At 43.6% G+C, this 15,297-nt stretch overlaps 1 protein-coding gene across 4 annotated transcripts in view; it reads left to right on the forward strand.

Moving 5' to 3' along the window:
• The window catches only part of Elk4 (ETS transcription factor ELK4), a 17,423-nt gene that overhangs the window by 1,235 nt on the left and 891 nt on the right, over nucleotides 1–15,297 (forward strand). For 3 of the 4 annotated variants that reach the window (XM_031382051.1, XM_031382067.1, XM_031382073.1), the window contains exons 2-5: nucleotides 5,297–5,512; nucleotides 8,314–9,183; nucleotides 10,072–10,188; nucleotides 13,023–15,297. The exon at nucleotides 13,023–15,297 ends at the window's right edge or, in 2 of these variants, runs on beyond it. In XM_031382051.1, the coding sequence (XP_031237911.1) occupies nucleotides 5,306–5,512; nucleotides 8,314–9,183; nucleotides 10,072–10,188; nucleotides 13,023–13,121 (1,293 nt within the window). In that variant the 5' untranslated portion in view covers nucleotides 5,297–5,305 and the 3' untranslated portion in view covers nucleotides 13,122–15,297. Of the gene's footprint in view, nucleotides 1–827; nucleotides 934–5,296; nucleotides 5,513–8,313; nucleotides 9,184–10,071; nucleotides 10,189–13,022 lie in introns of those variants that run through there. The other variant, XM_031382058.1, reaches the window with a different exon arrangement.

Genomic DNA, 15,297 nt, shown 5'->3' on the forward strand with positions numbered 1-15,297 from the left:
CCCCCCCCCCCCCCGTGCACAGAACGTGGAGCTTCTGTATTTCCGGCTAGGAGTGGTGTTTTTGTTAAATCAGTATGATTAAACTTTCCTTGTAGGAACTCTTTGTTCTTTAATCCTTGGTTTTATTTTAAACCGAAAACTGCTTATGTGGAGTTCGTTATATTTTATGGAAAATATCGTCTTAAGTTTTGGGATACCGTTATATTTTTGAGGCAGGGGATGTACTGTGTTCAGTCACCAGCACAAAAGGGAAAAGTATACGTTTAATATCCTCTTACCGCTCTCACCGTTGCTCCCTGCCTCCTGTCCTTCCTTCTTGTGCTAGGTATCAGAACTGGGGTCTGCATCAGGTGTCCATCAGCTGATCTGCACTCCAGGCTCCCCTGTTTTTTTTCCCCCTCGAATTTCTTTGAGAAAGGTAGCAGCAGTTTTCTTAGGTGTAGTGCTGGCCATCCAACCTGTGTTCTCAAGCATGCTAGACAAGACAAGCACTCTACCAACGAGCTGCATTCCAGCTCCTTCAAGCCCCTCTCTTTCCGTGTAGCTTAGAGATTAGTCTTTGAGTGTTGAACCTTTTCCAGCATTTAACTTGTCAACCATCAGAAACCATCATTTGGGTCGCTTTAAGTCTGCCTCCATTACACTTCTAAAAATCCTTTTGAAGCTGTAGTTGTTAGTACTCAGACAGTGTCTTTGGTTCTGTACCTATATGGTATCTGTCTGTCTTGTTCCTCTCTGTTGATAAGTAGCCCAGGCTTTGTACCCACAGTCCTCCCTGTTCATCTCAGGAGAGCCTGGGTTATAGGCACACCCTGGCTATGTTTCACATCTACTTGGCTCCTGTACTTTGGATCTCATGTAGCCCTAGGTGGTCTGGAACCACTATGTAGACTGGGCTGACCAGAACTCTGATCAAACTGCCTTTGGATAAAGGTATGTTCTACCATGTTCTCTGTCATAGTTGAGGAAATCATTGACGTTAACTTGTAGGAGCTAAAATAAAGAGTTTCAACGGTGTATGTAGGAGTTCTTTGAAAGAAGAACCTGACACAGAAATTGAATCATGGGTTGAGGGTAGTAGAGCCCATGTTTACTGTGTGAAACCTTGGGTTTGAACCTTAGCACAACTAATTTTTTGTGGTGTGCTTTTTGTTTTGTTTTTTTCTTTTTTCTTTTTTTTTTGAGGCATGGTCTCATAGAGGTCAGGGTGCCTTGATCTCTTGCTCTTCTGCTTCCTAAGTGCTGAGACATACAAGTTTATTGTAACAGAGGGATGCCCTGGAACGAGCTGGCATGGACTTATAGAGCTCTGCCTGTCTCTGCCTCCTGTGTGCTGGGATTAAAGGAGGGCTCTCCCAGCTATGGCTCTTGGCTCTTGCAGACATTCCTGATGTGAAGGTGATGTCTGAAATGTGTTCTTCCCTCAGGCTCCTATTTACTGGAGTAGTTTTAACAGGCTGCACTAGAATGTAATTGCCAAGGCTGGAACACTACTAATAAACAGAGTAACTTGCCATAAGAAAAAAAAGTCTGTTTGGCATAAACTCAGGAGGAGGATAGGGACTGCCCCTCCCCCGACACTGGCGATGATAAACACTATTTTAGCTCTGCTTAAGTGAAGATGTCCTGTGAACTGCTTACTGAGGACAAGAGGAGCTCTTTGTGCATTGCTGTCACTCAGACTCTGGTATTTAATGATGGCAGTGCTCTTGCTGGGCAGAGAAGAGGTCTCTCTCCTGGGTAGAGGAGTGGGCGACTGAAGGGGCCTGGGATTCCTGCAGCTTCACCATTGGCTCTGACTGTGGGAGGCATCTCTTCTACTGTCTCTGCTTCTGGATCACAGTGCCTGCACAGACAGTGTCAAAAGTGGTAACTAAAGATGGCTGGAGGGTATTTTCATGCTTGAGAGGAATTCTAGAAACCCAAACAGTTTCCTCGCCACTGCTCACTGATTTGTCCTCTGAGTCATATGTTGTTAGGCTTAGTCTCCTCATACCTGAGTTGTGTAACTCAGTTACATTAGGTTTGTTTGTCTTAGACATTTTCATTGATGTCTCCACATCACCTGCCGAGAACATACAGTCGAGTGTGTGTGTTGTAATGCATACAGAGTGGAGTCACTACAATCTTAGTTGAGAATATTTCAGCCACCCTAAAAGAAAACCTCATGGTCATTGCTTTCCTTCACCAGTTTTCTCTCTACTCCTTCTGCTGGATGCCTCTACCTCAGCCTGCTCAAAAGTCTAGAGACGGTTGGATCTGAGCATTTCCTGGCACTGGAGCCACGTGTGGGCCCTTTGCAGCTGCGGCTAGCGTTTTTTACTTGGGTCATGTTTTCATGGTTCATGTGTGTTTGCATCAGTACCTAGTTCCTTTTTTTTAAAGAGTGGACGTGTGTGTGTGTGTGCGTGTGCGTGTGTGCATGTCTGTGTCCATATGGATGTTTGTGTGTCTATGATTGTCTGTGTGTGTATGTATGTGCCTATGCATGTGTGCAGCATGATGTACCAGGGCAGCCCTCAGGTGTTAGTCCTCACCTTCCACCTTGTTTGAGACATGCTCTCTGTCTACTCCAGCCATCTGCCTTCAGCTGCTGGGGATTCCCCTGTCCACCTCACATCTCTTTGGGGCACTGGTGTTACAGGTGTTCGTTACTGCTTTATGTAGATTCTGGGCATTCAGACTAGGTACTCGTGCTTATATGCAAATGCTTTAATAACTGAGCCATCTTTCTGCCCATCTTGATTCCTTTTAATGGCGGAATGATATTCCATTATATGAATGTACTATAGTTTATATTCCATTCATAAGTTGGATGGACATTTGAATTGATTCCACTCTTAGGTTTTATGGATAATTTTGCTATGAACATTCTTGGTTTGTTTTTTGTTTTGTTTTGAGACAGAGTTTTACAGTGTCTTTCTGGCTGGCTTGGAGCTTTCTCTGTTGTCCAGGCTGGCATTGAGCTCATAGAACTCTGCCTGCCTCTGCCTCCTAGTCCTGGAATTAAAGGCATGTGTCAGCATGCAGTTCTTCTGTGGACATGTTTCCATTATCTAGGTGTGTACCTGGTCACATGGTATTGCATTTACATTTTCTACCAGTAATGTGTGAGTTTCGGTTTCTGTCTTTGTCAGCTTATTGTTGCTCTTTCTGCTTAAAATAGCCATGGAGTGTTTTTGGCTTGTTTTCAAGTTCTGTTCCCTTTTATGAAGGATGGGAAGATCTTTCTGTGTGCTTACTGACTATTTCCAGCTTTCTCTGGAGAGACACCTGTGCTTACCTTTTGTTTTTATGCTATAAGAGTTATTTACCTACTTAGAGTGCAAGTACCTTTTACGACACATGATTTTTTGAGAGGGCTTTTGGGTTAGAACATTCAAGGGGATTTGTCTTCTTGCTTGCTGATATTCACAACATGATTTTAAATTTTGATATAGTCTAATTTGCCTGTCTTTGTAGTGATGTAGTAGAATTGACTTACCTTCAAACCTTCTGACTCACTGGGATTTCATTCCTAGAGAAAGGAGATGTTTTCTGATTTTAATTAATTAATTATTAATCAGTCTTGGTTTTTTTCAGGACAGAATTTTTCTGTGTAACAGTCCCAGGTGTCCTGGATCTCACTCTGTAGACCAGGCTGGCCTTGAACTCACAGAGATCTACCTACATCTGCCTTCCAAATGCTGGGGACTAATGGTGTGCACCACTGCCACCCAGCCCTGATTTTACTTTTTATGGAAGGTGTTCAGTCACTTTGCCACATATAAACAAACATGTTGATTCAGTCAGAGCTGCCATTTGAATTCTTCTTGTGAAGTTCTATGAAGAAAATGTCTCTGAGACAGCACTGCCTTGTGTGCCGCCTGGCAGGGTGGTTATCAGCTGGGATAGTTTGACTGCAAGGGTACTAATGTCTAGTGGGTGGAAGCCAGGGTACGGTACTGTTGAACCAGCTCTAGTGGCAGGGTTGCTGGAATTGGGATGGGAAACTGGCCTGAACAGGAAGACCCAAATATTGAAGGAGTTTCCTTCTGTTCTTATTCTGATTGGTAATTAAATAAAAGAAGAAACTCGGCAGACTGGGAAATGGTAACAGACCTGCAACTGAATTGGGGAACACTTTGTTGAATTTTCAGGGCTGTCAATTTGTATGTAAACTACCCTGCTATGATGATTAACTGTTTGGAGGAGAAATACCAGTTGGACTAGGAACAAATTGATCCCTCCATGGCAGCCTTCTGTAAGAGACACAGATCTTGTCAGAGAAACACAGTGGGCTTACTTAGTTGTACATTGAGCTGGTGGTCTTCTAAAAGAATGTGATGACAATAAGACTTTAAGGTAAAAGTTAAGAACAGGGGCTGGAGTGATGGCTCAACAGTTAAGAGCACTGACTGCTTTTCCAGAGGTCCTGAGTTCAATTCCCAGCAACCACATGGTGGCTCACAACCATCTGTAATGGGATTTGATACCCTTTTCTAGTGTGTGTTTGAAGACAGCTGCAGTGTACTCATATAAATAAAAATAAGTGAATCTTTTTAAAAAAGTAACTTGTTAAAAAAAAGTTAAGAACTGACCCTCTGTTGACTTCCAGTCTTTAGCTCACGCCAATCATTTTTGGACCTAGCTTTATTTCTTTGAAAGCTGCTTGCTGTTCAAGGTATCCTTTTTTCCCTGTCATACTGCAGATGAAACCCAAGGCCTCAGGCATGAACACTGCTGAGCCAAACTCAACCATGCTTCAGACTTCCGAAGCTGGGGACTGGAGAAATGGCTCAGCAGTTCAAAGTATGTACTGCTCTTGGGACCAAACACTCATGTCCAGGACTCCAGCTTGGGAGATATAACACCCTCTTGTGGCCCCATGGCCACCACTTTTCATATCCACAAATCCACACTCAGACACATAATTCTAAATAACAATAAAATCTTAAAAAAAAAAAAAAAAAGATTCCTTAAGGGAGCTGGTCAGAGTGGTCCAAAGTTGTAATCCCAGTACTTGGGTGGCTGAGGCAGGAGAACTCTGAGTTCTAGACCAGCTGAGGCCACACAGGAAGCACTGTCAAAACAAAACCGTGGTAGCGTAGCAAATGTGAGAGTGTGGACTGTGGATTCAGATGGCCTAGGAGTAAGTCTCAGTGTTATGTTAGCCTTTGCTGTGTCCCTGGACAAGCTACCTAGCCCTTTAGTGATCTCCTGTTTTGGTGTGTGTAGGATGGTGGAATAGTATAGATCTCGTAGGAGTGCTGTGCAGGGCACCTGGAGCACTTACCTTTCACCTCTACTCTTTCAGCCCATTGCTATGGACAGTGCCATCACTCTGTGGCAGTTCCTTCTCCAGCTCCTGCAGGAGCCTCAGAATGAGCACATGATCTGCTGGACATCTAACAATGGAGAGTTCAAGCTTCTGCAGGCAGAGGAGGTGGCACGTCTTTGGGGGATTCGCAAGAACAAGCCTAATATGAATTATGATAAACTCAGCCGAGCCCTGAGATACTACTACGTAAAGGTAAATACCTGCCGAGAACCTCCTAACGAGAATTAATCTTTGTTTCTGTTGTGATGTTGAGTACTAATGTGGTTTGCTTAGTTTATTTAACAGCTTCAGTGGCTCTGATTGTATTTCTACAAATTCTTTAAAAGTTTTTTTAATGCTGTATTCATTGGTATATGTGCACATGTGGAAGTCAAGAGGACAATTTGAGAGTTGGTTCTCTCCTCTCATAAGGATTCCAGGGATCAAACTCAGGCTGTCACGTTTGGTGGCAAGCACCTTTACCTGCTGAGTGACCTCGCTGGATGTCTCCATTTTTATTTTACATGTATGGATGTTTTTACCTGCATGGATTTCTGTGTATTGTGCATGCAATGCCTTCAGGTGCCAGAAGAGGGCTTTACTCCATCCCTTAGAACTGGAGCTCCAAACAGTTGTTAGCCACCTGACACGGGTGACAAGGTTCATGCTCTGAACCATCTCTCCAGCCACTGAGCCATCTCTCTAGCCCCTTGGATATTCTTTAAAGGGGAAAGTATAAGATTGGAATACAAAGAAGGAAATTGGAGGTGCTTGAGAATAAATACTCAGATATGTCAGAATTTACTTTAAAGATTGTCATTTAGGGCTAGGGTTGCAGTTCAGTTGGTGGATTGCTTGCTGGCATGCATGAGGCACTGGGCTCAATCTCTAACACAGCATAAACTGGGTGTTGTGGCACAGGCCTATAATCCTAATACTAGGAGGTATAGATGTGATGACCAGAAGTTGATGACTTAACCAATGTGAAGTTAGCCTGAGATCTAGGATGCCCTGCTGGGGAGATGGCTCAGTTAGTAAAGTGCTTGTGGTATAAGAATGAGGACCAGACAAGTCTGCTGCCCAGAAACCATACAAAAACCCCAGATATGGTGTTCCTGTATCCTGGTGCTGGGCAGAGAGACAGGAGAATCCCTGGGGCTTCTAGCCCATTTGTATAAATTAGCAACACTAGTTAAGGACAGCAACTGTTGTTGACTTTTCACACGCCATGCACACACAGGTGCACACCTACCTTCACAATGGGAAAACCTACATATGCCTATGCACACAAAAAATTTCACCATACATACTTGTAGATTGAATTATTTGTTTAGTTTAGCCTAGAGAACACAAATTAATACCTTAAAGAGTAGCTATTGCCTGCCCCAGGTATGGTGACTTACCTGTAACTCTGCACTTAAGGCAAGAGGATTGCCATGGGTTCTAGATCGGCAAGAGAAACTATTTAAAATTGAGTTGATTATTTCCTCCTTTTCTTCTTCTTTTTCCTCCTCCTCTTTTTTTGTTTTTGTTTTTGTTCTTGTTTTTGTTTTTGTTTTTGTTTTTTTTGAGATAGGCTTCCATTGTGTAGCCCTAGCTATCCTGGAACTAGCTCTGTAGACCAGGCTAGCCTCAAAACCTGCTTCTGCCTCCCAAGTTCAGGGACTAAAGGCATGCACCAATACTGCCCAGCTAGAGTTGATTTCTTAGTTTAAATTATACTTAAATTTTTAAAACTTATGTTATATGTGTGTGAAGGAGAGAGAGAGTCCACACTTATGCCATGGAGATCTGGTTTCGGGCAAGTGTTTTGTTATTTAAAGAAATATTTACGTCTTAGTGTTTTGCCTGTATGTGTGTTTATATGACACTTGTGTGCCTAGTACCCGAGGAGGCCAGAAGAGGATGTCAGAGCCCTTAGAACTGAAGTTATTGATAGTTGTAGGGTATCATATGGGTGCTGAGAATCAAACACAAGTCCTCTGATAGAGCAGCCAGCACCTCATTCATTCATTCATTCATTTTGAGGTAGGGTCCTGGCTGTCCTGAATCGCTCTGTATAGACTTAGCTGGTCTCGAACTTAGAGATCCACCTGCCTCTATCTCCTGAATACCAGGGTTAAAGGTGTGTGTGCTACCATACCTACTGTAGTAGCCAGTGGTGTTACCTGTTAAGCTGTCTCTCCAGTCCTCCAGAGGTTAGCTTTTGAAGGTGTGCTCTCACTTCCCATTGTACTTGTTGAAGCAGGATTTATTGTTTCTGCTGCTGAGCAGCGTATTCCAGGCTAGCTGGCTTGCAAGTCTCCTGGCGGTTCCCCTGCCTCTGCCTCCCATCTCTGTAGGAGTGCTGGGATTGCATGGCCATACTACAGCATCCAGCTCTTTACATTCTGGGGGTCAAGCTTAATCCTTCAGGCTTACATAGATGATTACCCTTACCCTCTCCTCAACCCAAAATTATATATTTTAATGTTTTATGATGGAATATTTACTTGGGCACTGGAGAAAAGGAAACATCTCCAAAGTATAGACTTAGAATAAGAATCCAAGCTGTCTGTTTCCTGCAACTTTCAGAAGTTGATCTTACCAGCTTTCCCAAGGTCAGGGTCAGTTGGAGAAGGAGGACCCTCACAGCTGTCATGCTGAGAGCCTTTAGCTTCTCGGGATGCTTATAGTTTATGCCAGTGGGACCATCAAAGATGGCAGTTCAGTGAGTTCTGACGGAATACAAGTATTTATTTAGTTGAGAGCATCAAACAGTTACAGTCTCAGCTTTTATGTGATATCTTAGTCCAGTTGCTAATGAGGCTTTGAACTGCATTAATTTCTCTGAACAAGAACTGTGTTTGGTCTGGGTTGATGAATGTATATGCTTTAGAAGTTGTTTAAAAGCCGTGCCTGGTTCTCACGTAGAGCACTGCCCTTTACTTGAGGGAAATGGATCCCCTTTTTCATGAACTATGAGAGATAATTTATATGAAAGTATAAGGATGTTTATCTTCTCTACCCTACAGAACATCATTAAAAAGGTGAATGGTCAGAAGTTTGTGTACAAGTTTGTCTCCTATCCAGAGATTTTGAAAATGGACCCACTGACGGTAGGCAGGATTGAGGGAGACTGTGAAACTTTAAATTCCATTGAAGCCAGCTGTTCCAAAGACGCCGAGTGTGGAGGGAAGGAGAGGCCACCTCAGCCTGGAGCCAAGACATCTAGTCGCAATGACTATATACACTCTGGTTTGTATTCTTCATTTACTCTCAACTCTCTGAACACCTCCAATAAGAAGCTTTTCAAGTCAATAAAGATAGAGAATCCAGCGGAAAAACTAGTAGAGAAGAAAGCTCAGGAGCCAACACCGTCCGTGATCAAATTCGTGACAACACCTACCAAAAAGCCGCCCATCGAGCCTGTCGCTGTCGCCTTTTCAACAAGCCCTAGTATTTCTCCATCTTCTGAAGAAACGATCCAAGCTTTGGAGACATTGGTCTCTCCCACACTACCTTCCCTGGAAGCCCCAGCCTCTGTATCCATTCTGGCTACCGCCTTTAACCCCACTCCTCCAGTTCCATCTATACCCCTTCCTCTAAAGGATCCTCCCAGAACACCCTCTCCACCATCAAGTTCTAACCCAGACATTGACACAGACATTGAATCAGTGGCTTCTCAGCCAATGGAACTTCCAGAGAACTTGTCACTGGAGCCTAAAAATGAGGATTCAGCTTTACCAGAAAAGGACAAAACAAATAACTCATCAAGATCTAAGAAGCCCAAAGGGTTAGAACTGACTCCCGCTCTTGTGGTCACAGGCAGTGACCCCAGCCCCTTGGGGATCTTAAGCCCATCTCTCCCAACAGCGTCTCTTACACCAGCACTCTTTTCACAGGTAGCTTGCTCTTTTTCTTATGTGTGACTGCATCCATTCACCCTCTAAGCCGCATCTAGAATTTATACCTGCAAGGTTCAATTTCTACTAATTAGGTTTGTCTTAGAAAGATTATATGTAAACCTGGGAAACTCATTTCCTTACCTTAATTAGAATAGAATCTTCAAAACAATAGAGATTTGATGTTTCATTTTTTTAAATTCCTTGTTCTTAGGCAGATGATATAACTCAGATGGTAGGGAGCTTTGTGGTGTGTACAGAGCCTTGGGTTCCACCCCCAGCATTGTGAAAACCAGGCATGGGGTCTGTATACCTGGAATCCCAGCACTCAGGAGGTAGAGGCAGGTAGATCAGAGGTTAAAGGTCATCCTTGGCCAGCATAGCTAGTTTGAGACTAGCTTGTGCTCCACGAGACCCTCTTTAAATAAAGCAGAACTCTGATTTGCAGTGTTCTACCTCTTCCCTTCAATCTGTTGCCACGAGGAGAGAACAGAGGGGACTGAGAACCTGCAGAGGAGGGATGGCGTGGCCTTTGTAGTCAGCTTATCTAATTACATTAGGTATTAACTTGCTCATCTTAGACAGCTCTTGAATAAGACCACCCCAGATGGTCTGACATTATAGGTACTCAGCTGGTGTCCTATTGTACCTGAATTTAGGTTTGCTTTCTAGTTTGGGAAGACCCTATAACAGTTTGGTTATAAAGTGATTCTTGTGACCCTTATCTTTCCTAGACTATAAAATGATTTCTGAGCTTTTCATTTTTATAAAATTTTGGCCATAGGGACATTTGGGAAGGAGGATATAGTGTATGGATTCTGCTTGTATCTCTGAAAGGATGGAGCACAATCCTGGCAAGTCCTTGAGCAATCTTCTTGTGTATTGCAGACTCCCATCTTGCTGACTCCGAGCCCCTTGCTCTCCAGCATCCACTTTTGGAGTACTCTCAGCCCGTTTGCTCCCCTGAGCCCAGCCAGACTGCAAGGTGCTAATACGCTTTTCCAGGTAAGTTACTCCAAATGTGCCTCCTGTAGTGGGGGAATGTTAGCTGTGTAAATGGCAGAGGTGATAGCCCACTGCCCAGTGTCATTGTCATACACCTCCCATTGGATGAACATTTCCCAGTCCATGGAGGGGTACTAGTTGCTTTTCCTTTTGGTGCAGTGGTTGACTGGGGCCTGTCACCCTCAGTTGCTGCCCAGTGTAGCGAGAAACTTTCGTACTGCATATTGCTAGCCCAGGAAAACACTGATGTTCAAGGCACAATGTCTATTGAATGCATATGGCTTTTTCTGTGCTATGTTAAGTTAAATCACTATAAGTTGGACAGTCTGTGTGCATAACACTAATGCGTACACACACATGGCCATGATGAGGATACATTTAGTGCATTTTGACTAGAATTACATACCTACACATATACACAGCCTCTTCCCCTTGTTTAATCCCCCTCCTATTGTCTTCAGAACCCTTCATTCCCCCTCTTCACAATACTTGCCTCTCCTCTTCCTTTCATGTCTTATTTTTGGGGCAGGGGTTAGTGTTACTTGCCTGTGTATAAGTGAGTATGGGACTGTACCCCTGAAGGAAAATGAATCCTCAGTCAGCAGCTATTAACAATCACAGCTCCTCAACTAGGATGGGGCCTCGTGTGCTCCTCCCTATCCGTGCTGGGATGTTGTTGACTTGCTTGACTTTGCTTTCTCTTGCGCTTATGAAATCATGATGGTCTAGCCTGTTATGCAAGATGAGAAATAATGCTGGAGATAGCCCCTCACACCTGCAATCCCAGCACTGGGGAGACTGGGGTAGGATTGCAGTGAGTTGAGCTACATAGTTACAGGCCGGCCTAAGTTACAGTGTGACCCTGTCTAAAAACAGTGTGGGAACAGGAAATGTGTGTCTAAGACTGCTGGTGGTAAGAGGACACTCTACAAGACAACAACAACAACAATAATAATAAGTGGTAAATACATAAGCAGGTGATGCTTTTCATTACTGGGTGTAGGTGCTGTACACAACTCTGTGGGCTGTACTTTTGCACAAGTAGCACTACAGTAGATTATTTACACAAACACCCAAGGAAAATGTTACACTAAGACTCTAGGGTAGCTGTCATGTTAGTAGATGGCTTTGTTGATAGGAAGTTTCAGCTTCCTTATCTGTCTTCTAGGACCCTGGCAAGAAGAAAAGGGGCCTGTCCCTCGGGGTGTGGGGGGAGGATTCTGCCCTGCGCTTTCCTCTCTTTAATTGTTTGTTTATAGGTTCCCTCTTTTAATTCCTTAAAAAGAAGATTGATTTATTTATTTTTGGGTATTAGTGTTCTGTCTGCAGGTACACCTGCATGACAGAAGAGAACATCAGATCCCATTATAGATTGTTGTGAGCCACCATGTACATGGTTTCTGGGAATTGAACTCAGGGCCTCGGGAAGAGCAGAGAGTATTCTTAACCACTGAGCCATCTTTCTACCTCCTACTTCTTCTTCTTCTTCTTCTTCTTCTTCTTCTTCTTCTTCTTCTTCTTCTTCTTCTTCTTCTTCTTCTTCTTCTTCTTCTTTTAAGAACGAAGTCTTGAGAATATTGTTATCAGATACCTCTCATAATTGACACTCATCAGTCTTTTCCTGCTGAGCCCTCTATTAGCATTTTACATACAAAGTTTAGGAAATGAACTTTGTATTCTCTGCCCACCAAGATGTTAGGAAAGTTCCCTATTACATTTTTAATTTTTCCTATGTGGAGAGTGATTCTCCCCAGAAGAAATGGAGAGTTAGAGTGATCTGAAATTTTAAGCCAGTCCTAATGATGTTCCCTAGAACTGTAGCCTGGAGCTGGCTCCTGTGCTCTAGGGAGCACGGGCAGTTGTTGTCTAGGATGAGGGCCCTGGAGCACTTGTGCCTCTCTGGGTTTATTGTTGAGGATTCACGGTTGACTTTGTAACTGAGCAACACCCTCATGAGTTTGTCATTTATCACATTTCTTAAACCTCTGAGGTTAAACCTAAGGGTGTATGCCACCGCATCATTAAGATAACCATCTCCGTTCCTTTGAGGTAGATTGGAAAAAGTTAGTATTTACATTGTTAGGACTAATATTTTTTTTTGAAAAAAACATATTAAAAAATATTAATACAATATAGCTTGATCATATCCTTTCTCTTCCCCCAAATCCACCCAGATCCTCCTTACTTCCTACCCATCCAACTTCAAGTTCCCTCTCTAAAACATATACATATACATATACATATACATGTATGTGTGTGTCTCTTTAAAATAACACAGAACAAAGAAATGAAAATCAAAACAATCTAAAAATAAAGCAGTAAGACAGAATAACAAAATGAAAGCACAGCAGTAGCAACAATAAACAACATGGAGTCTGTCTGTGTTGGCCGGCTACTCCGGGACATGGGGCCAACCCTGGAGTATGGTTGGTGTACCCAGAGATAGTTCATGGAGAAACTGATTTTCCCTTTGCCAGTGGCTACCAGTAGCTTCTTAGAGGACAATGGAATTTTTGTTTGTTTTTGCTATGACAATATCTTCGGCCTTCAAGACACACAGCACTTGCTGTTTGAGTCTGACAGCCTGCTTGATGGCCGGAACCCACATGAAGGTGGGAGGAGAGAGCGGCCTTCACAGAGCTCTCAGCTCACACTGGCCACAGCACCTGTGTGTGTGGCACCCCACCCTACTACACATGATAACGGTAAACAAACAAGACATGCATCACAGTCCTCCACCATACAGTCACTGCCTTTGTCTGGGAGGGAGAGGAGGGGCAGAGTAGGAGGAGAGATTAGGACTGGATGCTAATCTGCGTTTGTTTCCTTCTCAGTTTCCTTCTGTACTCAACAGTCATGGACCATTCACTCTGTCGGGCCTGGACGGACCTTCCACTCCGGGCCCGTTTTCTCCAGACCTACAGAAGACATAACCAGTGCAGTTGTGGACTAAGAGACCAAGGAACTAGGAAATAGACATCCATCATGACTCGGTTTGAAATGAGGGATAGTTCTGCAGTGCTCATGACAGACTGTTGTGATTTTCCCACTGCCTGTTGACAAGCCTTTTCAGGACTCTGAAAAGTTGGACTGTACAAAAAATGCCTTAATTGGAGTCCAGGCTCCACCTCACTTCTTTTTTAAAAAGGTGTTTTGTTGTTGTTGCTTTTTTTTTTTTTTTTTTTTTTTTAGCTTTGTGCAAAAAACATGGTCTGTTGGGGTTCAGCAGCTGTGTTTCTCAAGAGAGTCACAGAACAAAGTCGCTGGTCCTGGACGTTAGGACCCTTTGGCCAGGGGAAAAAGTCTGCTTAGAATCTGTTACTTAAAGAAATGCTTCTTAGCTATGTATGATGGCCCACTTTTGTGATCTCAGCACTTGGGAAGCTGAGGTGGGAGGAGAACACCAAAGATGGAGGGCCAGCCTGGGATATATATATAGTGAGACTGTCTCAAAAAGACAAAAATACTACTTAAATGAAACTAGTAGTATATTTAGTAATGAGCATGCTCTGTTGAATGTCTGAAGGGGGCTGCTCATCAGGAGTGGGTGAAACCTGAGGTGGATTGGCCATGCCGGGGCTCTGTTTGCTGTGAGCTCTGACATGACAGTTCCAGAGAGGCATCTTGTTTGCACCTACCTGAGCAGATGTCAGTGCCATCCAACCGTACCTATGGTCATGTCTGAACCTGTCAGTAGGCCCTAAGCTATTTTAACACAATACTTTGAAAGCTCAGTTTTAGTGTGGGTTTGGAATGTTCTGTGAGGATAGGAGATTCTGCTGTGAGCACAGATCTCAGGTGTGTGCTTTGAGTGGTGTGGTTTGGTATCCACGCAACGCAGCATGCAGAGGGATGGTGATTTCTCAGGAGAGTTGAATTGTGGTGTGAAAATTGAGTATCGAAAGCAACCAAAAAGGTTCACTTAAATTCCTAGAGACAGGACGTGGGATATTTTCCAGCAGGAAGACCCCCCCACCCCACCCCCCGAGGGACAGGCCCCTTTTCTTCTTGCCAGTTTTATCCACTTCTGCTATGCACGTAACATGACGCTTCTTCCTTTTACATCTAAGGTCAGAGGCTGCAGCAGGGTTTAGGTGTAATCAGGAAGGCCAACTCCAAAGTGAAACTTCCTAGTGGCTGGGGAAACAGACATGCTCATTTGTTTCCAAAAGTGTCTTAACTTATGGAAGGTCAGATTGCATCTGACCATTCTCATACATAGGAATTCGACTATTAAATTAGTAATGAGTAGAGGCCTTTTACCTACATATTATGAAATACTGTGTGGTAAGACAGAGCCACATGTGTACAGATACATTAATCTTGGATTGATGCTAATTTCACAGTGGAATCTTGAAATTTTCGACTCTAAAGTCCAGAACTAAATTAAATTACACATTCTTTCCCCTGCCCATTCAACCCTAGCCGTGACCTGAGTGGCATGAAGGAGGGGCTTGTGGGCTCAGAATGACACCGATACCCGGTGGCATCTATTCCGCTGCATAGCATTGGCTGTCGAGTGCAGAGACACTTCAGTATGGAAGTGTGTGCTGGCTGGGGATGGGAGGGCCACAGTGCCATTTGGAGGGGCAGCGAGAGACCTGTTCCTGGTTCATTTGTGGTTATCTGAGAGTTCTGTTCCCAGGATGTGCAATAGTAGTGTTGAGAAGTATCTTCAGAGTGCTGGGGGCAGGTGCTGTCCTGGGCTTTCTTCTCATGGTGCATTTGTTAGTTTGCATGCATATTTGGAATTACCCTCAGCTGCACTTTGTAGTAAATTTAGTGGGTTAATATTGTGTAAACTAAGTATTGGTAGATGACCTAACTAGATGTTTGAAATTCTGAAAACATAAAAATATTTTTTATCTTCTTGAGTTAAAGGAGAAAAGCCATTGGTTTGTTTTCACAGATGAAATATTTGGTGATTTACTGTCTTAGCACAGAGCTGCCTTGGGTCCGAGGGCACCATTTAAACTCAGGCCGCGTGTGGTAGCACAGGCCTATAATCCCACCACATGGGAAATGGAAGCTGGAGGATCAAGAGTCGGGGCTAGCCTCAGCTACATAGTAAGTTTGAGACTAGCTTAGACTACATGAGACCCTGTCTCA

Source organism: Mastomys coucha, unplaced genomic scaffold, assembly GCF_008632895.1.
Source record: "Mastomys coucha isolate ucsf_1 unplaced genomic scaffold, UCSF_Mcou_1 pScaffold1, whole genome shotgun sequence".
Classification (NCBI taxonomy): domain Eukaryota; kingdom Metazoa; phylum Chordata; class Mammalia; order Rodentia; family Muridae; genus Mastomys; species Mastomys coucha.